Source organism: Petromyzon marinus, chromosome 9 (assembly GCF_048934315.1).
Source record: "Petromyzon marinus isolate PM22_M1 ecotype Great Lakes invasive population chromosome 9, UKy_Petmar_22M1.pri1.0, whole genome shotgun sequence".
Lineage (NCBI taxonomy): Eukaryota > Metazoa > Chordata > Hyperoartia > Petromyzontiformes > Petromyzontidae > Petromyzon > Petromyzon marinus.
In genome coordinates, this window is record NC_133675.1 from 12,963,014 (window position 1) to 12,982,812 (window position 19,799).

Genomic DNA, 19,799 nt, shown 5'->3' on the forward strand with positions numbered 1-19,799 from the left:
TGACTTTACCGAAAGAACCAAAGAGTATTAAGGCGTTATTTAAATGCAGTGCTGCATTATGTTCGATGTCAATGCGCATAGTGTACACGGACTTCATGAGCATGATACCAAATGTAAAGCGCCCATTTATTGATTTGCCAGATGGAAGTCCACCACCAACACAAGCATGTCGTGTACCGTATACAAACATACCGTACACGACACCTGGGCATAAATCGGACACACCGAGACTATCAATAAGTGGCTTTGACTGTTATAACCACTCTTTGGTTCTTTCGGTAAAGTCACGTAGGTATAAAATAAAACATACCTAAGTGACTTTACCAAAAGAACCAAAGAGTAAAGATTCCTGCAGTCACGAAAGCTTCAAATCAAGACTGTTATAACCCTGTGCATTATAGGGTTTGGCCTCGTAGAACCAAGCAATACCAGTGGTGCTCGCTGACACATTAATCCCACAACAAAATGTTGCATGCATAAACGATCTTGAGAGGCTGAAGAATAAACGATCAGAATCTGCGGCGTGCCTCTGAAAGCACTCTTTTATGCAATTGTAATCAGGGCGCACAGGGCTCTTTAACTCCTTTCATGCGCAATGTGCTGCTTGCTGGCACCTACGCATCATGGGGCCATCTACATCAGAGAGAAACTGGCATCAATAATTCTGCACTGTATATATAGTACATTTACATGCGCACATTAATCTGTGCCACTGAAAAGTGCAAAAATTTCGGCCCTTCTGTAAATCCGCTGCTGGGTGAATCCCTCCGCGTGCTGTCGGCCAAAGCGAGTGTTTGACCATACTTCTCCACGTTGGTCACTGCGGGTTGGTGAAGGGCGGTGGGTGGGTGAGGGGGGACCCAGAAATTGTTCAGATATCACCATCGATGTTGGGATTCAAACTCGGGTCCCTGGATTCTTCGCGCAGTGTGCGAACCGCGGTGCCCAGACCTACACCACTGCCTCCGACTTTAGTAACATGTACAGTGAGGGAAAAAAGTATGTGATCCCCTGCTGATTTTGTACGTTTGCCCACTGACAAATAAATGATCAGTCTATAATTTTAATGGTATTTATTTGAACAGTGAGACAGAATAACAACAACAAAATCCAGAAAAACGCATGTCAAAAATGTTATAAATTGATTTGCATTTTAATGAGAGACATAAGTATTTGACCCCCTCTCAAATCAGAAATATTTCTGGCTCCCAGGTGTCTTTTATACAGGTAACGAGCTGAGATTAGGAGCACACTCTTAAAAGGAGTGCTCCTAATCTCAGCTTGTTCCCTGTATAAAAGACACCTGTCCACAGAAGCAATCAATCAATCAGATTCCAAACTCTCCACCATGGTCAAAACCAAAGAGCTCTCCAAGGATGCCAGGGACAAGATTGTAGACCTACACAAGGCTGGAATGGGCTACAAGACCATTGCCAAGCAGCTTGGTGAGGTGACAACAGTTGGTGCGATTATTCGCAAATGGAAGAAACACAAAAGAACTGTCAATCTCCCTCGGCCTGGGGCTCCATACAAGATCTCACCTCGTGGAGTTTCAATGATCGTGAGAACGGTGAGAAATCAGCCCAGAACTGCACGGGAGGATCTTGTCAATGATCTCAAGGCAGCTGGGACCATAGTCACCAAGAAAACAATTGGTAACACACTACGACGTGAAGGACTGAAATCCTGCAGCACCCGCAAGGTCCCCCTGCTCAAGAAAGCACATATGCATGCCCTTCTGAAGTTTGCCAAAGAACATCTGAATGATTCAGAGGAGAACTGGGTGAAAGTGTTGTGGTCAGATGAGACCAAAATGGAGCTCTTAGGATCAACTCAACTCGCCATGTTTGGAGGAGGAGGAATGCTGCCTATGACCCCAAGAACACCATCCCCACCGTCAAACATGGAGGTGGAAATATGCTTTGGGGGTGTTTTTCTGCTAAAGTGACAGGACAACTTCACCGCATCAAAGGGACGATGGACGGGGCCATGTACCGTCAAATCTTGGGTGAGAACCTCCTTCCCTCAGCCAGGGCATTGAAAATGGGTCGTGGATGGTTATTCCAGCATGACAATGACCCAAAACACACGGCCAAGGCAACAAAGGAGTGGCTCACGAAGAAGCACGTTAAGGTCCTGGAGTGGCCTAGCCAGTCTCCAGACCTTAATCCCATAGAAAATGTGGGGGGAGCTGAAGGCTCGCGTTGCCAAACGTCAGCCTCGAAACCTTAATGACTTGGAGAATATCTGGAAAGAGGAGTTGGACAAAATCCCTCCTGAGGTGTGCAAACCTGGTGGCCAATTACAAGAAATGTCTGACCTCTGTGATTGCCAACAAGGGTTTTGCCACCAAGTACTAAGTCATGTTTTGCAGAGGGGTCAAATATGTATTTCCCTCATTAAAATGCAAATCAACTTATAACATTTTTTACATGCGTTTTCTGGATTTTGTTGTTGTTATTCTGTCTCTCACTGTTCAAATAAACCTACCATTAAACTTATAGACTGATCATTTATTTGTCAGTGGGCAAACATACAAAATCAGCAGGGGATCAAATACTTTTTTCCCCCTCACTGTAATACCGTACACGCCAGAGCTCGTACAATCAGCGTTCCAATAATCTGCGAATCCCCTGTAATTTTTGCGGATTATTGGCGGCGAGTGACTTTTCCCGTAATCCGCGGCACACCGCTGCGGCCCACAAACCGTGATCCGTAGAAGCGAGGAGCAGGACTAATGCAACGCCGCAGGGAAAGTCAAGCAACGTGACGTGTTAAGTAGAAGACTTGGACGTGAAGTTTGTTCTTTTAATTGCAAAAAATCCTTCAAACATAAGAACCATAGGGAAGATTTTCACCATTTGGGTCTAAGAAAATTTGCAACTTCGTAATCTGTGAATTTATCGCGGATTAATGGAATCGGGCAGCTAATTCCTCCAATAATCTGCGTCGCGGCTCAATCTTTATTGTGGATTATCAGTCCAACCTCCGCACTGTGCCACAGACACGATACGGTTCCCAATATCAACGGGGATTTTTAGATTCCTGCTTTACTGTATTCAAACACTAGAGAGTTGTGAGAAATCCGCTGTGACAATTCACTAACCCCACCTAATGTTCAACAAGGGGAATTGCACATTCATGTTCTCGTGGTAAAAAAAAGGAATTTACCAGGTCACAACTTTCACGATTCGTTTTGATTTGCAATCCAGATATGGGGTCGTGTTAATTCACAAAGTATTCACGCAGATGAGGTACAGAGCATGAATATTTTCCACATGCACAACGCTACAGACAAATGTCAGTAAATCCTCATGTGGACACGTATGCACCAACTTGTATATAAAATCATACGGGTTTGGTATGACATGCACGTTGCCCTTCTGTCAATCTACCGGTGGACGAAAGCCTCCTCAGCACAGGTTGGTGAAGGTGGGAAGCATAGAAGTACAGTACAACACAGGGCAGCCTCATGCATAAACTACGGTCGCTACCAAATTTCTGTCGTCCACATTTTTCGGCCTTGATGCTTCTTCCTCAGTTTTAAATCCACGACGTGGCCATCAACCATTGCGAAGGTGCGGGTGGCTTAGCAAAGCTACGCACAATCACCGAGTGTTTTAAACCGACGAGCAGTGAGAGAAAGTTGTAAATACTTCGTAATGCGAAACAGATGGCAACCCTAGGCGTGCGTCTGTCTCAACGCACCGGGCTAGAGTCACGAAACTTCGCACGGTGGGGTTTTTGACTGTATGCCGCTTGTGCATTGACCGTCGCTCAATAAGTGTCGCGTCATTCAGACGAGACACAAAGGGCAGGCCCGACCTGAAACACCCCCCGCCCCCCCGTCGCCCCTTCCACCTACCTAAACAAGACCAGCGGTCAGCAATGCTTGTCATCCGAGAAAGCCGCACTCTCAACCGTGTCCCACTCAAACAGGGAAACAAAGGGCATGGCTAACGTACCGTGTTCCAGGCCGGTTATTAAAGAATTCCAACTGCAGTTGGGTACACATGGTTATATAGCAGCGTCTGTGCACGATTCAACAAGGCATGGCGCTCGCACCATCTGTACGCGTTTCCAAGCGATCCGTTAAATGTGCCAGTGCTGTGAACGTGTACGGCAATTTTTTCCAACTTCTTGTCGGATAGGCCAATTTTGCTGGGAAAACGATTAAAAGTTCGGATGGATTTATGACTAAGTTGACCAAATCTGAAAGTGTTTAAGAGATTATAGATTTATGAAGGAGGCCAACATTTCATGACTTAACGGCTAACTACAAAATATTACTTGAATATTTTTTTCACCAGAAACCTGACTACAGTACACCATTTGAAATATACAAGTTCCCCTGCTTAATTTTATTTCAGCCAGCGTTATGGGATGCTATTAGCACGTCGCTATATAAAATGAAATAATTATTATTACTAGTCAGCAGGCGGTGGTTGGGATGTTTAGCATCTTGCATACAAGTGAAAGTACTGTATAAATATGAATAAAAACAAAACCTTCGCTTTTATACTAAGCACAGAGACATTACATTCACTTGTACACAATAACTAAGGCACCTACCATGTGCTTATCAGCACCGACAATGACTTTCATGGGCATTCAGAAGCATGTGCCACAATGCAAGATAAGCATATCTTGAAATTTCCCATATGGTGTAAATATGGACCAGCACACTCACAAGCTTATGAACAAACTGTGATCACAAAAATACAGTACAGTGATTATATTGTAAGTGTTAATGGCAAGTCCATGTGGCACTCATTAGGTAAAGTCTTCCGACAATAATGAAATCTTCAACTGGAAACAATAAAATATTCTTAGTTGCTGTAAAAAAATCAAACGTGAACAAAGAATGCTTTGGATAGCTCAGCAAGCACATTACAATGGGAAATACTCTGTTCCACCAGACAAGGCCATCCCCTGAAAGTTGTTAGGCGTAAAAAGCAGGACTTGTGACGACATCAAAAATTCACGATCGACCAACCAACCGCGGCAAACAGAGAGACGCTCCCCGCTGCGATGTTAGTGGTGCCAGCGGGCGTGACTTTTTCCTCGGCGCATTCACACGGGGAACTTGTGACTGTCCGCATCACGCCGCAGACATCACAACACGCCTCGCATTCCAAACAGCTGGTATTTGTTTGAGGACATGGCCTTGGTTTAACTGAACGTACGACGAGGGTGCTCTGCTCTGCCGATTAATTCCGATCACAGTGTCCGGGTTAGCGGACACGAAAGCAAAGCGTCTTCTTTTTTTACCTTTCGTGATTATTTGCATTATAAAATTTGATGTGAATATAGCGGTACGGCCAATGTTTTTTTAAAATATATAATTTGCTACTTAGTTTTGCACAGACCTTTATCATGGCTGAGTGATAGCGTGTTGGCCTATTGTAGCAGAGGCTCGCGAGTAAGCACCAGTAGTCGCCCTGGTTAATACTTCATGTGTATAAATACTTCAGGCGTATAAACCATAAAACGCATGCAGTCTGCTTCACACTGGGTGTTAAATATCCCGGGAGGTTCTTTTGCATCGTGCGTAGCCAACCGATGAGCACGGTTGGCTACGTACGGTGTGAAAGAAGTTCAAGTTCAATTACTTCCTTTGAAAAACATTGGAACGTCACCCCTACTGTCAAATTATTGAAGACTATACACATCTGTGAAATGCAGTACCCTCGCAAAAGCCTTGCACTATTAGAATGGCACAGATACCAAATATATACAAATGATGTTGATATTGTGGGTGGAAATAAAGGTTTAATATCACTCACCCGCCAAGCCGCCTGAATTCATCACAATGACCAAATGACCCCATACACGCCCGACATCCAATCCCGTCAGACCTCGGAAGATATAAGCACGGTTGAGCCTGGATTGTACCTGGACAGCTGTACGAAGCATTGTGGACAGTAGCGGGCAGTACAGCAACATCCTCTATCAGTAGCGAGTGATATCTGAACCAATCCTGGGCCCCACCTTCACCACATCCGCACTGACCACAGTGGTGAAGTATAATCAAATAACCCTCACTGCACCGCATGCACGTCTTGCGGAGGCCCTCACTCAGCAGAAGATTGACACGTGGGCATGATCATTCATTGCTTAAAAAAAACATTCCAGTACAGAACCCTCCCTCTTATCTGCAGTCCCGTTACCCGCGACTCCTATTATCTACGGCAGCTGTAGGAACCGCGAAAATGATCATTATCCGCGGCCCTATTGCTTCCTATTATATTATCTGCAGTTACCTACAATTGTTTACCCATGATGCATTGCCAAACGGCGTCTTAATGCCTCGGGACCTTTCCGTGGATAACAGTTGCGTAGCAAATTTCCCCTAATACCCACAGGTTTTTCCGCAAATTAAAAAAATAGCTGTGATCAAAGCACGGGCAGCACTTTCTATGATCATGAGACCGACGCGAATACCCCGGACACGGAACAATGCGCGCACACACAGACACAAATACACTGAAGGCACACGGATAGAGACAAACAGGGAGAGACACATTGAGACAGAGACACAGAAATGACGACAGAGTTGAAGACAGAGACAATGAGACTTGAGAGACAGGGAAACTCTTTCCTTTAAGTGGGCTTGGGCAGAACACATTGCTAGCCACTAGCACGTACAGTACACGAGTTGAGACTCGAGTTGAAACTCGTGTACTCTAACATCTACACTTTTGCGTGTTTCTGTCTTTGTGTCTGTGTCATTGCGTCTGTATATGGGGAGCGGTAGTGTAATGGTTAGCGCGCTGGAATGAACCCGGCGACCCAGGTTCGATTCGCGCTCACGGCCAACACCAGTGACGATTATCTGAACCAGTCCTGGGCCTCCCCTAGGTCGACTCAGCCTCAATTGAGTACCTGGTGTGGTGTGTAAACATTGCTACTAGGGAGACAAAGGTGGTCGGGCGTGGTGCTGGCCACCCACCTCCTCGTGTACGGTTCCGGCCTTCATAGGTGCTCGCTAACAGCACTTGCCCCTACAGTCTGTTAAGGCTATAAAGGGGATCTTTGTCTTTGTATATGGGTAGCGGTGGTGCAGCGGTTAGAGCATTGCGCTATGAACCCAGCGACCAGAGTTCGATTCCCAGCCATTGCTCACATTAGTGACGAGAGATATCTGAACCAGTCCAGTACATGTAAGTGGCTAGCAATATGTTCTGCCCAAGCCCTCTTACATTAAAGTTTCCGTGTCTCTCAATCTCATTAGCTCTGTCTGTCTTAATTTGTGTCTCTGTCTCAAAGGGTCTGTCTCCGTTTGCGATGAACCTGGCTACCCGAGTGAGTGATATCCGAGCCAGTACTAGGGCACCCCACCTCCACCAAACTAGCAATAACCAGTGAGGGGAAGTATGGTCAAACATCCCCCATGAATGAGATGACATGAGGACTTAACCAAGCAATGGACGGAGCACAGAATATAAATTTTCGTACAAAAATTGCAATGCATTACAAACAAATACCGTATATGCAGGACTCATTGCCATGGAAAATGTTACCAGATCCCTCGTGGAATTTTGGAATCAACAAGTTTGAATGCCCAACACCTGGCCTGCACACACGTATGCACTAAACAGTGAAGCATGCAGCTCCACATCACAGCTGATGCACATTACCATCTGGTCGGACCCAAAACAACAACAGTGACGACATGCAACTCTTGAGGCGCTTCCTGCACGTCCCACGCGTTGGTCGGCCTCCTGATGTTTTCCTCTACGTTCTGGGAGCTTCTTCAAGAGGTGAACCGAATTAAGAAACAATACACGGAAGTAAAACGTCCCTCTAGATTGATTTGAAGCTTTCGCGACTGCAGGAATCCATACTCTTTGGTTCTTTCGGTAAAGTCGTGACTTTACCGAAAGAACCTAAGAGTATGTCCCTCTACATGTTTTACTTGTAGGCCTCACCACCCGCGGTTAACAGAAAATCCAACAGTGTCAATTGTTTTTTTTTCAAAAGGAGTGGTTCAACCCATGTGGGCAATACAGTATACAGGCATACAGTGGATCATCGATTATCCGGTGGCGCCGGATTTTAAAAAATACCGGATAATCACTATTTAATTATTTTGCATATTGTTGCATAATACTGTTTTTTAGGTGTTGTGTATATGTTTTTTTAAAGTATTTAAAATTTCTTTACTATGCGAAATTGGAATAAACGTACAATGACAACTATAAATATCCTACTGTAAACAGTTACTGTGTTTACTGCACCTTCCTTACTATTCCAATCTGAGACTCTGCATGCGGTGATATATACAGTGAGGGAAAAAAGTATTTGATCCCCTGCTGATTTTGTACGTTTGCCCACTGACAAATAAATGATTGGTCTATAATTTTAATGGTAGGTTTATTTGAACAGTGAGAGACAGAATAACAACAAAAAACAGAAAAACGCATATCAAAAATGTTATAAATTGATTTGCATTTTAATGAGGGAAATAAGTATTTGACCCCCTCTCAATCAGAAAGATTTCTGGCTCCCAGGTGTCTTTTATACAAGTAACGAGCTGAGATTAGGAGCACTCTTAAAGGGAGTGCTCCTAATCTCAGCTTGTTACCTGTATAAAAGACACCTGTCCACAGAAGCAATCAATCAGATTCCAAACTCTCCACCATGGCCAAGACCAAAGAGCTCTCCAAGGATGTCAGGGACGAGATTGTAGACCTACACAAGGCTTGAATAGGCTACAAGACCATTGCCAAGCAGCTTAGTGAGAAGGTGACAACAGTTGGTGTGATTAAAAGAACTGTCAATCTCCCTCGGCCTGGGGCTCCATGCAAGATCTCACCTCGTGGAGTTGCAATGATCATGAGAACGGTGAGGAATCAGCCCAGAACTACATGGGAGGATCTTGTCAATGATCTCAAGGCAGCTGGGACCATAGTCACCAGGAAAACAATTGGTAACACACTATGCCGTGAAGGACTGAAATCCTGCAGCGCCCGCAAGGTCCCCCTGCTCAAGAAAGCACATATACATGCCCGTCTGAAGTTTGCCAATGAACATCTGAATGATTCAGAGGACAACTGGGTGAAAGTGTTGTGGTCAGATGAGACCAACATAAAGCTCTTTGGCATCAACTCAACTCGCCGTGTTTGGAGGAGGAATGCTGCCTATGACCCCATGAACACCATCCCCACCGTCAAACATGGAGGTGGAAACATTATGCTTTGGGGGTGTTTTTCTACTAAGGGGACAGGACAACTTCACTGCATCAAAGGGACGATAGACGGGGCCATGCACCGTCAAATCTTGGGTGAGAACCTCCTTCCCTCAGCCAGGGCATTGAAAATGGGTCGTGGATGGGTATTCCAGCATGAAAATGACCCAAAACACACGGTCAAGGCAACAAAGGAGTGGCTCAAGAAGAAGCACATTAAGGTCCTGGAGTGGCCTAGCTAGTCCCCAGACCTTAATCCCATAGAAAATCTGTGGAGGGAGCTGAAGGTTCGAGTTGCCAAACGTCAGCCTCGAAACCTTAATGACTTGGAGAAGATCTGCAAAGAGGAGTGGGACAAAATCCCTCCTGAGATGTGTGCAAACCTGGTGGCCAACTACAAGAAACGTCTGAGCTCTGTGATTGCCAACAAGGGTTTTGCCACCAAGTACTAAGTCATGTTTTGCAGAGGGGTCAAATTCTTATTTACCTCATTAAAATGCAAATCAATTTATAACATTTTTGACATGCGTTTTTATGGATTTTTTTGTTGTTATTCTGTCTCAATATTCAAATAAACCTACCATTAAAATTATAGACTGACCATTTATTTGTCAGTGGGCAAACGTACAAAATCAGCAGGGGATCAAATACTTTTTTCCCTCACTGTATATACCTGAAGTATTTTCATTGTTTAAAGTTGTATGTAGTATATCATGTATCGTATATATTTGAAACTTAAATCAAGCATAGATACTTTTTTGCCTGGTTACAGCCTTTGGAGCGGTTTCGCCGGATCGGCCCGGGACCACCGAATAATGTTGGAAGCAGCTGGATAATCGATGATCAGCTGTACTATTTGGGGCATATGAAAGTGGTGCAATGGCTCACGCATTGCATTATAAACCCAGGCCAGCTAGGTTCCATTCCCAGCCACGGCTAACGTGAGTAGCGTGGGATGTTTGAACCATTCCTTCACCAACTTGCACCCACCGGTGTGGTGAAGTCCTGCATAGTTAAATAGCAACCCCCCATGGCTGGCAAGGCATGAAGAGGTTTTTTGTCAGCAGTGGACTAACAAAAGCGTTGTAATTATGTTTTTTTTTTATACCCAGCCATCATACCGGCTTTAACATAAATTACCCTAGGCAAAGCCTCAAATCTGGATCTTCCACAAGCAACAGATTAGCTCAACTGAAGTTAACCAACCCAAAACATTTATGTGACAAAGCTTTGGTGAAATGAGAAAAACCGAGCTGGTGTTATGGCGAAATGTACTGTAGTTAAAATTGAATCCTGACAACCCAATCTGTTGTCTATTGCAGAACACATAATTAGTTTGAGGCACCAACATAATTTGATATTATTTCTACATCAGTGCTTACAGAGCTCCTTGTATAACAAACACTATTGTGTCCTTGTAATTAGTCACGATGTGTGTGCCAGGGTTCAGTACATGTATTTATTTGTTTTGCCACGTCTTGGCATATTCTCTATTTGAGTGCTTTGTGACTGCAAGCACGGTGAACCTTTGTATCTACGACGAATTTCTATTTGTATAGTTATGTATTGCTGCTTAAAATCCATTAAAAGGTGCCAGTACAGACATTAGTGTAAAGCTTAAAAGCTGCTGCAATGTTCAACACGAAATAACTTAACTTTCTCTCTCGCTCTGTGTGAGCTGAACACAGTTGTCCATGTACCACGACCTGCTATTTATCCATGTATCACGACCTGCTATTTAAGGATTAAAGTTGTATGTTTAAGATATGAATTCCAATTGGTCCGTTGAACTCGTGAGAAAAAAATGAAAGTAGGTCATCCGTGAAAAAACAAAACGTACTCAGAAGGAAACAGTGCTGTGCACTGTATGTATGTTGAACTTCTTTTGCACCGTACCATAGCCAAACGTGCTAAATCGTAGGTTGTGGGGGGCAGGGCAACACACTAAAACACAAAAAGCAGTTCTAAACACAAACTAAAAACACAAAGAGTGGTACGTTTTCAAGCAACGAGATATGATGGGAGGGGGAAAAAAACCACACCTTTCAAAATATCAAAAGGTACACAAGAACGCGCGTGTGTGAGAACCACGACTTCATAAAAATCATGAAATCCGATCACATTGAGCTCAACGAAGGATCTCTTGCACCCGACCCAACCCCCCCTTGGGAGGGCTCTGCAGTGACCTGCAGCTGGTCTACTCTCCTGAGCAGTGAGGAATGAATCCACTCAAAGGCTATTTTCATTATTTATTTATGGACATATCTCTCATCACTCTTCCTACCCCCACCCCCACCCCGCTTTTTTAATAGCATCACATTTTAACACTGCAGTAAAGTTCAGAGAAAGGTCTCCACTTCTCCTTGATAAACCAACAATGTTGTTCCGTCGCACTCGACCACAACGGCCACGTCGTAAACAACAGAAGGAGTTCTCCAGCTTTTGAAAAAAAGACTACGAACGCAAATGGTCTGCAATAGCGCCACACAGACACACACGCGCGCAGTACGTACACAGGTCCAGCCTGAAAACGCCTGGAAGGGAACGCTTTAGACAAATCTCGGAGCGTCCTTCAGCACCTTCTAAAAACCCCCACATTTTAAGACGCCTGTACACACAGGAGGAGGAGGAGGGCGTCGGTTCTCACCAGCAGCGTCCGCCCAGAATTCTCGACCCTGGTAGCCACCCCCCTCGCCGTCCGGCGACAGTATTTGTTGTCCCGGCTCGCTCTCCAACTCGTCAGGCGACGGCTCCGAGCCTCTGCAAAGGCACGCGAACAGAGAGAGGTGGGGAGGGGGTAAAGCGGTCAACTTTAAATCCATTCGCGAGGCAACGCCGGAGGCCGCGGGCGGCACGGAGGACCCCGCGACCCCCGCCAAATCCAATGGTGGCATTGACGTGTCAAGTTAAAGCCCCACTCTGGAGACAGTACCGCGGAGGGGCGCAGGAGCATTTCAGTGGTATCGTGCACATTTAAAACAAGCACATCTAAAACATCGGTGTTCATTTGAGGCCGAGTCGACCTAGGCGGGGGGGGGGGGGGCTCGGGGACCCGGTTCATGATGATCGTCACCGGTGGTGGCCGTGAGCGGCAATCGAACTCGGGCCGCCGGGTTCGTAGCGCGGTGCTCAAGCCCCTACGCCGCTCCCCACACACACACACACACCAAAGACAAAGATCCCCCGTATACACTTTAATTGTTGGGGCAAGTGCCGTTAGCGAGTAGCACCTATGAAGGCCGGCACGGCGCACGAGGGGGTGGGTGGCCAGCACCACGCCCGGCCGCCTTTGTCTCCCTCGTGGCGATGTTTTTACGCACCGCGCCAGGTACTCATTTGAGGCCGAGTCGACCTAGGACCGGTTCAGAAAATCGTCACCGGTGTTGGCCGTCAGCGGGAATCGAACTCGGGCCGCCGGGTTCGAGGTGAAACCTAACGCTAACCACTCCACCACCGCTCCCCCACCACATACACTTTAACACACAAACTGGCACAACCGACAATCACTCCCAGCACGAGGCCGACCCGTTAACATCTCGCGGGTGGCTCCGATGTACATCTTTGGTCATCCCATCATCATCCTCCTCTTCTGCCTCCCCCCCCACACGCACAACGCGGTACGCGCCAATGTGTAAAGAAACGACAAGACACACACACACGCAAGGACATCGCCGAGCCATGGAAAGAAAGCAACACGGGCTTGTCATAGGTGACAGCGACATATCACAGTCACACTTCCTGCGGTCGAGAGCAGGGATGGTGGTGGTGGTGAGGGGTGGCCCTTCCTTTAAAAAAAAACACACGGCTCTCGAGGGAAGCCCGCGGCTGAGCAGCTGCTAAACCAACAACTAAGCCGGTCTCTTTTAAAAGGGAGAGAAACCTTGAATACTCGTCGCGCCGATGATGTGTACGCCAGCAACACGCCGGAGGACGATGAGACGCGGCTGAAGAAGATGAGAGAGATCTTTCCTCCACACGCCCACCCTGGACCCACACGGAATGGGCCTCATTGAGAGAGAGAGAGAGAGACACTTGCCTGCTCGACACCTTCTGCACCAGATGGGCTCCGAACGCACCTCCAGTCTGCACGGCCGACCACGTCCACCGTGCCCAGTTGACAGGCGAGAGCAGCTTCCAAGGGCTCGACATCGTCTGCCCCCCACCCCACCCGGAGTCGACGCGACTGAAGCCTCCCTTCGCTCCCCACCGACTAACGCCTCGGCCAGAACGGGTCTCTCTCTCCTCCTGTGTGCACCCCTCCGGTAACTGACCGCCTCCAAAAAAAAACTCTTTTTGAACGAGCCGATTGAGCCTTAAATTTAACGAACAACACCCCCCCCCCCCCCAAAAAAAAACCCACTACTCCAACACAGCCTCCCCCCCACCTCCCCCCGCTACCGTGTTTAGACGACTTTGTAGAGAAAGAGAGAAAACAAACCCCACACGCCGACGACTGTTATAATAAACCCGTCTCGCGAACAACAAACAACACAAACACAAAACTGTCCGCAATTTTTTTTTGTAACGCTCCCCAAGTCGCCGCTCTGCCCCCCGCCGCTGCCCAGGAGGGGGGGCCCCGTCCACACGAGAATGATTTTGTTGGTTGGTTCGCTCCACGCACACAAGAGCCGAATTGATTTTATTTTCTATGTTTACAACGAACGGCGACGTCACTTTAGAGACGCTCTCGGCAGAGGCACTTAACGATGCCACCTGTCGCCACTACCGTTTGTGCCCGAGCAACAAAAAAGTATAATCCTTAATAAAAGGCGAAAAAAACTGCACTATAACTGCACTTAATAAATACAATCACCCCCCCACCCCCACCATGTTTCCGCGCGCTCTCTAAAACTCGTCTGTAAAAAAAAAGAAACCGGCTCACTGCTATCGGTTTTGAAGATATAAAAAGGCCGGAGGGGCGGCCACAAAGTTCGTCTCCCAACAACAACAACGCCGCCAACGCCGACTCGCAGGCAGGCCGAGCGAGCGAGCCGAGACACTTCTCAACGGAAACCCGCGGACAAAACGCGAGCCAGCAGCAGCAGGAGCAGCAGCAGCAGCAGCGTCTCTCCGGTGCTCAGTAATCCTCCCCCCCACCTTACACATTCAGCTCGACTTTTTGAATGGCTATGCTCGCCAGCAGGGAACCAACCAGCACGTCCAGCAAGTGAGTCAGCGATGAACCCCGAAAGAATGAAGGGGTGGTGGGTGGGGGGTTAAGCAAAAAGGCACCCCCCTACCCCCGCCACCACCACCCACCACACCACCGTCAACAACTCTCCATCAACGTGCGATAGATCAGCAGCAGCAGCGCCAGCGCTCAACACTGGCAGCCTTTGAACCAAGGGCTGTGTTTGGGGGGGGGGGGGCTCTTTCGCACACGCTCGACGTAGACAAACCGCTAAAATCTCGCGCTGGCAAGCGGACAAGGCGGACAAGGCGGGCGGGCAGAAGTATAAAAAAGCCAGCCAGTGGCCGGGGACCAGGAGCACACGAATAGTAATAATAATTATTACCGACACTCCCTAAGGAATTCAAACCATTCCACTCTCTCCGCGGTGCATTCACATTCACTGCGGCATCTTTGGAAACGCAACGCACGCAACAACAACAAAAAATCCAACGTCCGCACGGCGCACGAGACACGCCGTACGTACGAGCACGAGACACGGTGCACGAGCACGAGACACGCCGTACGCACGAGACGAACACGCAGAGAGTCTGCGACGGTGCAAACAGGAACTGCCGCACAGCGCACACACAGGCACACGCACACACACAGGCACACGCACACACACAGGCACACGCAAGGAGGATGTGGTTGCCAAGCCCGGCCGTTTGCCGAGGTCGGGTTTTGGCTCCCCGTCAGGAAACAGATGGGAGGCCGAATTCACGTGTCGACCGAAGGAGCCCCCGCCCCCCGCACCACGCAAGAGAGGTTGGTTGTGGAGGGGGATGAGACGGACGAGGCAGCAGCCTCACACGCAAGCCGAGAGAGCACTGGCGGGGTCTGAGCGAGCGACTTGACTCGCTTTCGACGGAGCACTTGCGCAGGGTGCACAAATTGCTCGTCACAAAGCCAGGAATGTTCCAATGCGCCTTATCTGTTCCATCGTAGACTAAGAAAAAATGTGCGTCTTGAATGTAGAGATTGCGTTCCTACCTGCAGCGTGTGCCTGTTGTTAGCACCCGAGCAATACAGTGCGTATGTTTAATAAATAAACACAGCAGTGCTATCTTTGAAGTTACATTTGTGACTGTCTGGCAAGGAGGTAATTATAATGTATATGGGACACACCCCCCCCCCCCCCATATTCAAATATGCTAAAAATGTCCCCCCCCCCCCCAATATATTGCTATAAAAAATTGCTATGCTATGTAAATAACAACAATTTGCTCAACCTTGGCCACAATATCTGGACTTGTCTTCATATAAATCAATGCATAGATTTCTGTTTTTATATGAGTGTGGTTATGGTTGTACTTTGTTAATCCCTAATATATGACATTACTTACGATGAAACAATGGTAAAAAGTAAAAACAGAGCAATGTAATACAATACACTATTAGACATTGTAAAAAATAAATAAAAAGTCCATCACATGTGTTAGTGAATTTTTTAATATTTTAGGCAGGAAATTAGTTACACAATCTAATACGCACTGGTAAATGAGTTCACTCGCATTTGAACACTTAACACGTCTACCGTATTGTGCGTATTCGTCATCTTCTTGCCTTGTGGCCCATGTCTATATTGTCGAAAGGCTAACACACGAGGCTTTCCCGAGCCCCATCCGAACACTGCCCAGTCCCATCGCTGCAGGAACCAGTCATGCGCGCACACGCTCCACGGCCATGGCGTATTTACAAGAGGGCAGAGGGCACAGGGCACTGGGGTCAGAATTAATCGGTGTCGACTCAGAAACCCTTTAGGAGAATGGCTAGATGTAGGATTACAAACACAACTACAATATAAACGCAAAGTTTACGATTTGGGTTATAACCGAGAACTAATTTTTATATATGAAAATAAACCAATTGCAAAGTTTTAATGCAGGAGCAGCTTATTTACTAAACATTTTGAGTTGTCCAAGTCATTTGGTTTCCCTACCTCATGCAAACAAGCATTTGGATATGGTGGCAGCCGAGACGTTAATTTGAATACATATATACTTCACGTGAGCCCACAGAGAGATTCCCCATACCGACAGTTGGGACAAGTGCTGCTAGAGAGCACTTATTAAGGCCGGAATGGTACATGAGGTGGTGTGCTATGGTCAAGCAGCACAAACGCACGGTGACGTTTCAGGCAATGACCAGCTTGCTGGAGGTGCATGTAAACCTATGGTGCATCACAAATATATGCTCTGGGCGTTTTTTTTTATCTGGGTATTGGTCGATGTGAAGATAAACGGGTTGCATCTTCTGCACTTGCATGGAAAGCTGCCTAGTATGATATTGTTGCATGCGCTTCGCATTGAGCCATGTACTCACAGGCCCCCCGAGGTTTGCGTTTCTGCAAGAGGCACATCGGAGGTGGTTCCTTAAAAAATGGTTAGCAGTACTCACGTCGTTCCTTAGGACAGCAACATAAAGGATTCTATCTTTGATGGCCAGGTTTGAAGGTTGTCCTGCTTCTTTCTGGTTGCATGACTGTGTGTGTGGGAGCGGGAGTGCAGCGGTTAAGCGCTACGCTGCGCTATGAACCTGGCGACCCGGGTTCGATTTCCGCTCACGGTCAACACCAGTGACGATTATCTGAACCGGTCCTGGGCCTCCCCTAGGTCGAGCCATCCTAAAATGAGTACCTGGTGCGGTGTGTAAACATCGCCACTGGGGAGACAAAGGCGGTCGGGCGTGGTGCTGGGCACCCACCCCCTCGTGTACCGTTACGGCCTTCATAGGTGTTCGCTAACAGCACTTGCCCCTACAGTCTGTTAAGGATATATGGGGGATCTGTCTTTTTTATCTATGTTGAACGTCTTTTGCACCGTACATAGCCACCCGTGTGAATCGGAGGTACGGGGAAGGACAACTAAACAAAAAATAGCAGTTCTATAGAAATTAGTTATCACCCAGTCTACCGAAGAGGTATGTTGGTAGATCCTGTGACTACTACCACTTTGAAGGTTTTGGGGTGCAGAGAAGATTAAATAAAAAAAATTCAGTGTGCTTGTGCACCCACTGCCAGCGCAGCATCACCGCTAAATAATTTGCCTTGTTAATTAGATCTGCACTGAGATGAAATGCCACGCAAATTGGTTGGCAACATGTACAGTGGTTAGCACAAATGACCATCTGCGTTGCATTCCCAGCCATGGATAGAATTAGTGGCGAGTGATGTCTGAACCAATCCTGAGTCCCCCTTCACCTTTGCCGACTTGCCCATACTGGACAGCTGTGGGGAAAAGAGCTTCATAGCTCATTGGATTCCTTCAAGATAAATAAAGATTCAGATTCACCAATTCGCACCGAGCATTGTGGTGAAGCATTGTAAAATAAATTCAAACGACTTACATGGTGCCAGGATTCCTTCATCCAGCAGTGCAGTGTCAAAGGGCTGCATAATGTACTTGCATTCAAAGATGCATTTCGTGTTCACCTTAAAAAAATACTTGCTCTTTGAGTGCACATGCCTTCACAGATTCTTTAAAACAAATCGGTTTCCTGCAGAAAGCTATTGCAAAAATGTACCCACATGTGGTAGTCATGGCTGGATTTTAAAAACAGTTTTCCAGTTTTACAACATGACTCACGTGAAGCCACAAAAAGCAGTGTTAAACTGTTACAGTGGCTTCTCTTGTAAAGTTCCAGGGAATGGGAAAAATAAATGCCAGCTGCACAACAGAATGCATAAATTGTCACAAAGCAAATGAAAAGAATGTTGCCATTTTGACAATCGGTCCATTCGGGAAGTTCCAGACTTACATGTGCCACTTTCAAGTGGCAATTTTTACTGCCTTTTGCTATTTCCATTGTTTAGGCAAGGGCCACGAGTGGTACATTCATGGGTAGAGAGTATGTAGGCAGCAACAATTAAGATTTGTGTATCTTTTCCACAAATTTATCCTGATTGCATTACATTAGTGTCATGTGACAAATAATCCATTCGTAATTTTTCGAAAAACGGTATTATAGCCCGTTTAAGAATAGTATGCAAAATAAAATATCATAGAACTGCTATTTAAATATCCTCAAGTGACCTTTTATCCACATTACAAGGCAGCACTTTCCCACCTGCCCTGATGGGTTAGGGTTAGGGCCAGGTGCGGAGCCAGGATTTTGACTTTGGGAGGGCTGACTTCAATATTCTGAGATATCCAGTGTATGTTTTCCAATGGGCGCCACAAATGTATAAAATACATTTTATTGGATTTGAACGCGGAGTTTATTAATAGGTCGGAGCCTCTGATGTGGCTAATAAGTTTGATAAGTTCGAAAGGCTGCCGCTCAAGCAGCCTGCAGGGCAGCACAAGGTGGCAGCCTGCAGGGCAGCAGCACAAGGTGGCAGCCTGCAGGGCAGCACAAGGTGGCAGCCTGCAACATTTTGCAGCAGCCGGATATCCGGTTATCCCGAATACCGACTTTCCCAAAATTTCAGGTTGGGGCTGACCTCCCCCCCCAGCCCCCCCTGTGGCTCCGCCTCTGGTTAGGGCAGATGTAAATCAGTTTGGTAATCAAACGGATGTTTTTTTAATTCTCAGATATGGAATGTAGCCATATTAAGTGCAGAACCAAAATTACTCTCGTCGTTTTATTGTTCAGTTATTAGATAACCAAACTGAGGCCATCAACTGACTATAGTGGAGAAACCAAAATGAAGCGTGGGTGGGGCTCCCGAAATTTCGCACCCAAGTTATCAGCGGTGTCAGCCAGCGCTCTGACCTTCAAACCACAACCACCTCACACAGACAGCACATTCACATCTCGGAATGTGAGCACATTAACGCTCTAAACAAGCAAAGGGAACAGCATTTAAACACTATAAATGGCACGTGCCTGACCTTTACAGAAAAAAGAACCCAGTATTCCACTAACCAGTGTAATATGTTCCACTTATTGTGTAATCTTTTCCAAAGCGGAACACCTACCTAAACATCTCTTAAAATGGGGTATTGAGCAGGCCCAAATCTACCTCTCCTTGTGATGGTCCCACTCCTAATGGATATCGGAACGTTTTACCCGCTTGCGTTTTTGTCGTAATAAAAAAATGGGGGATTGCGAGCCTCCAATAAAACACTGATCCAACACACCTGTGTTCAGTTTCTCCATACCTAACCTAAGATCCCATTTTTTACACGCTTTTAACAGGTCCCTGCAGGGTGGGCTGGTAGGACAAGTCTCTGCGCTGTCTATTGCTGATTTTACACCCAACAGCACGAGATTTAACTTCGTTAAAGTATTGAAAGGGGACGGACACATTAATCTATTGCAGGCTGGTACACTCAGTTTACAACTTCGTTCCTACCAGTATTAAACTGTGTGTTGTATCCTCAAATATTGTAACTCAATTTTAACCCACTTCCCAATGTCGTATCGACTGCAAACTTGGTATACGTATGTCATACTGATGACAATACTATATTCTATCATTAAAAATATACATAT

The 19,799-nt window shown here is 46.6% G+C and overlaps 1 protein-coding gene across 1 annotated transcript in view; it reads right to left on the reverse strand.

The window, feature by feature from the left end:
- The window catches only part of LOC116940488 (uncharacterized), a 35,255-nt gene extending 21,736 nt beyond the window's left edge, over positions 1-13,519 (reverse strand). Inside the window, exons 1-2 of the mRNA XM_032950380.2 lie at positions 13,227-13,519; positions 11,838-11,950 (exon numbers count right to left, since the gene is read on the reverse strand). Coding sequence (XP_032806271.2) covers positions 11,838-11,950; positions 13,227-13,339 — 226 coding nt within the window. The 5' untranslated portion in view covers positions 13,340-13,519. The remainder of the gene's footprint in view (positions 1-11,837; positions 11,951-13,226) is intronic.
- Between the last annotated feature and the right edge of the window lie 6,280 nt (positions 13,520-19,799).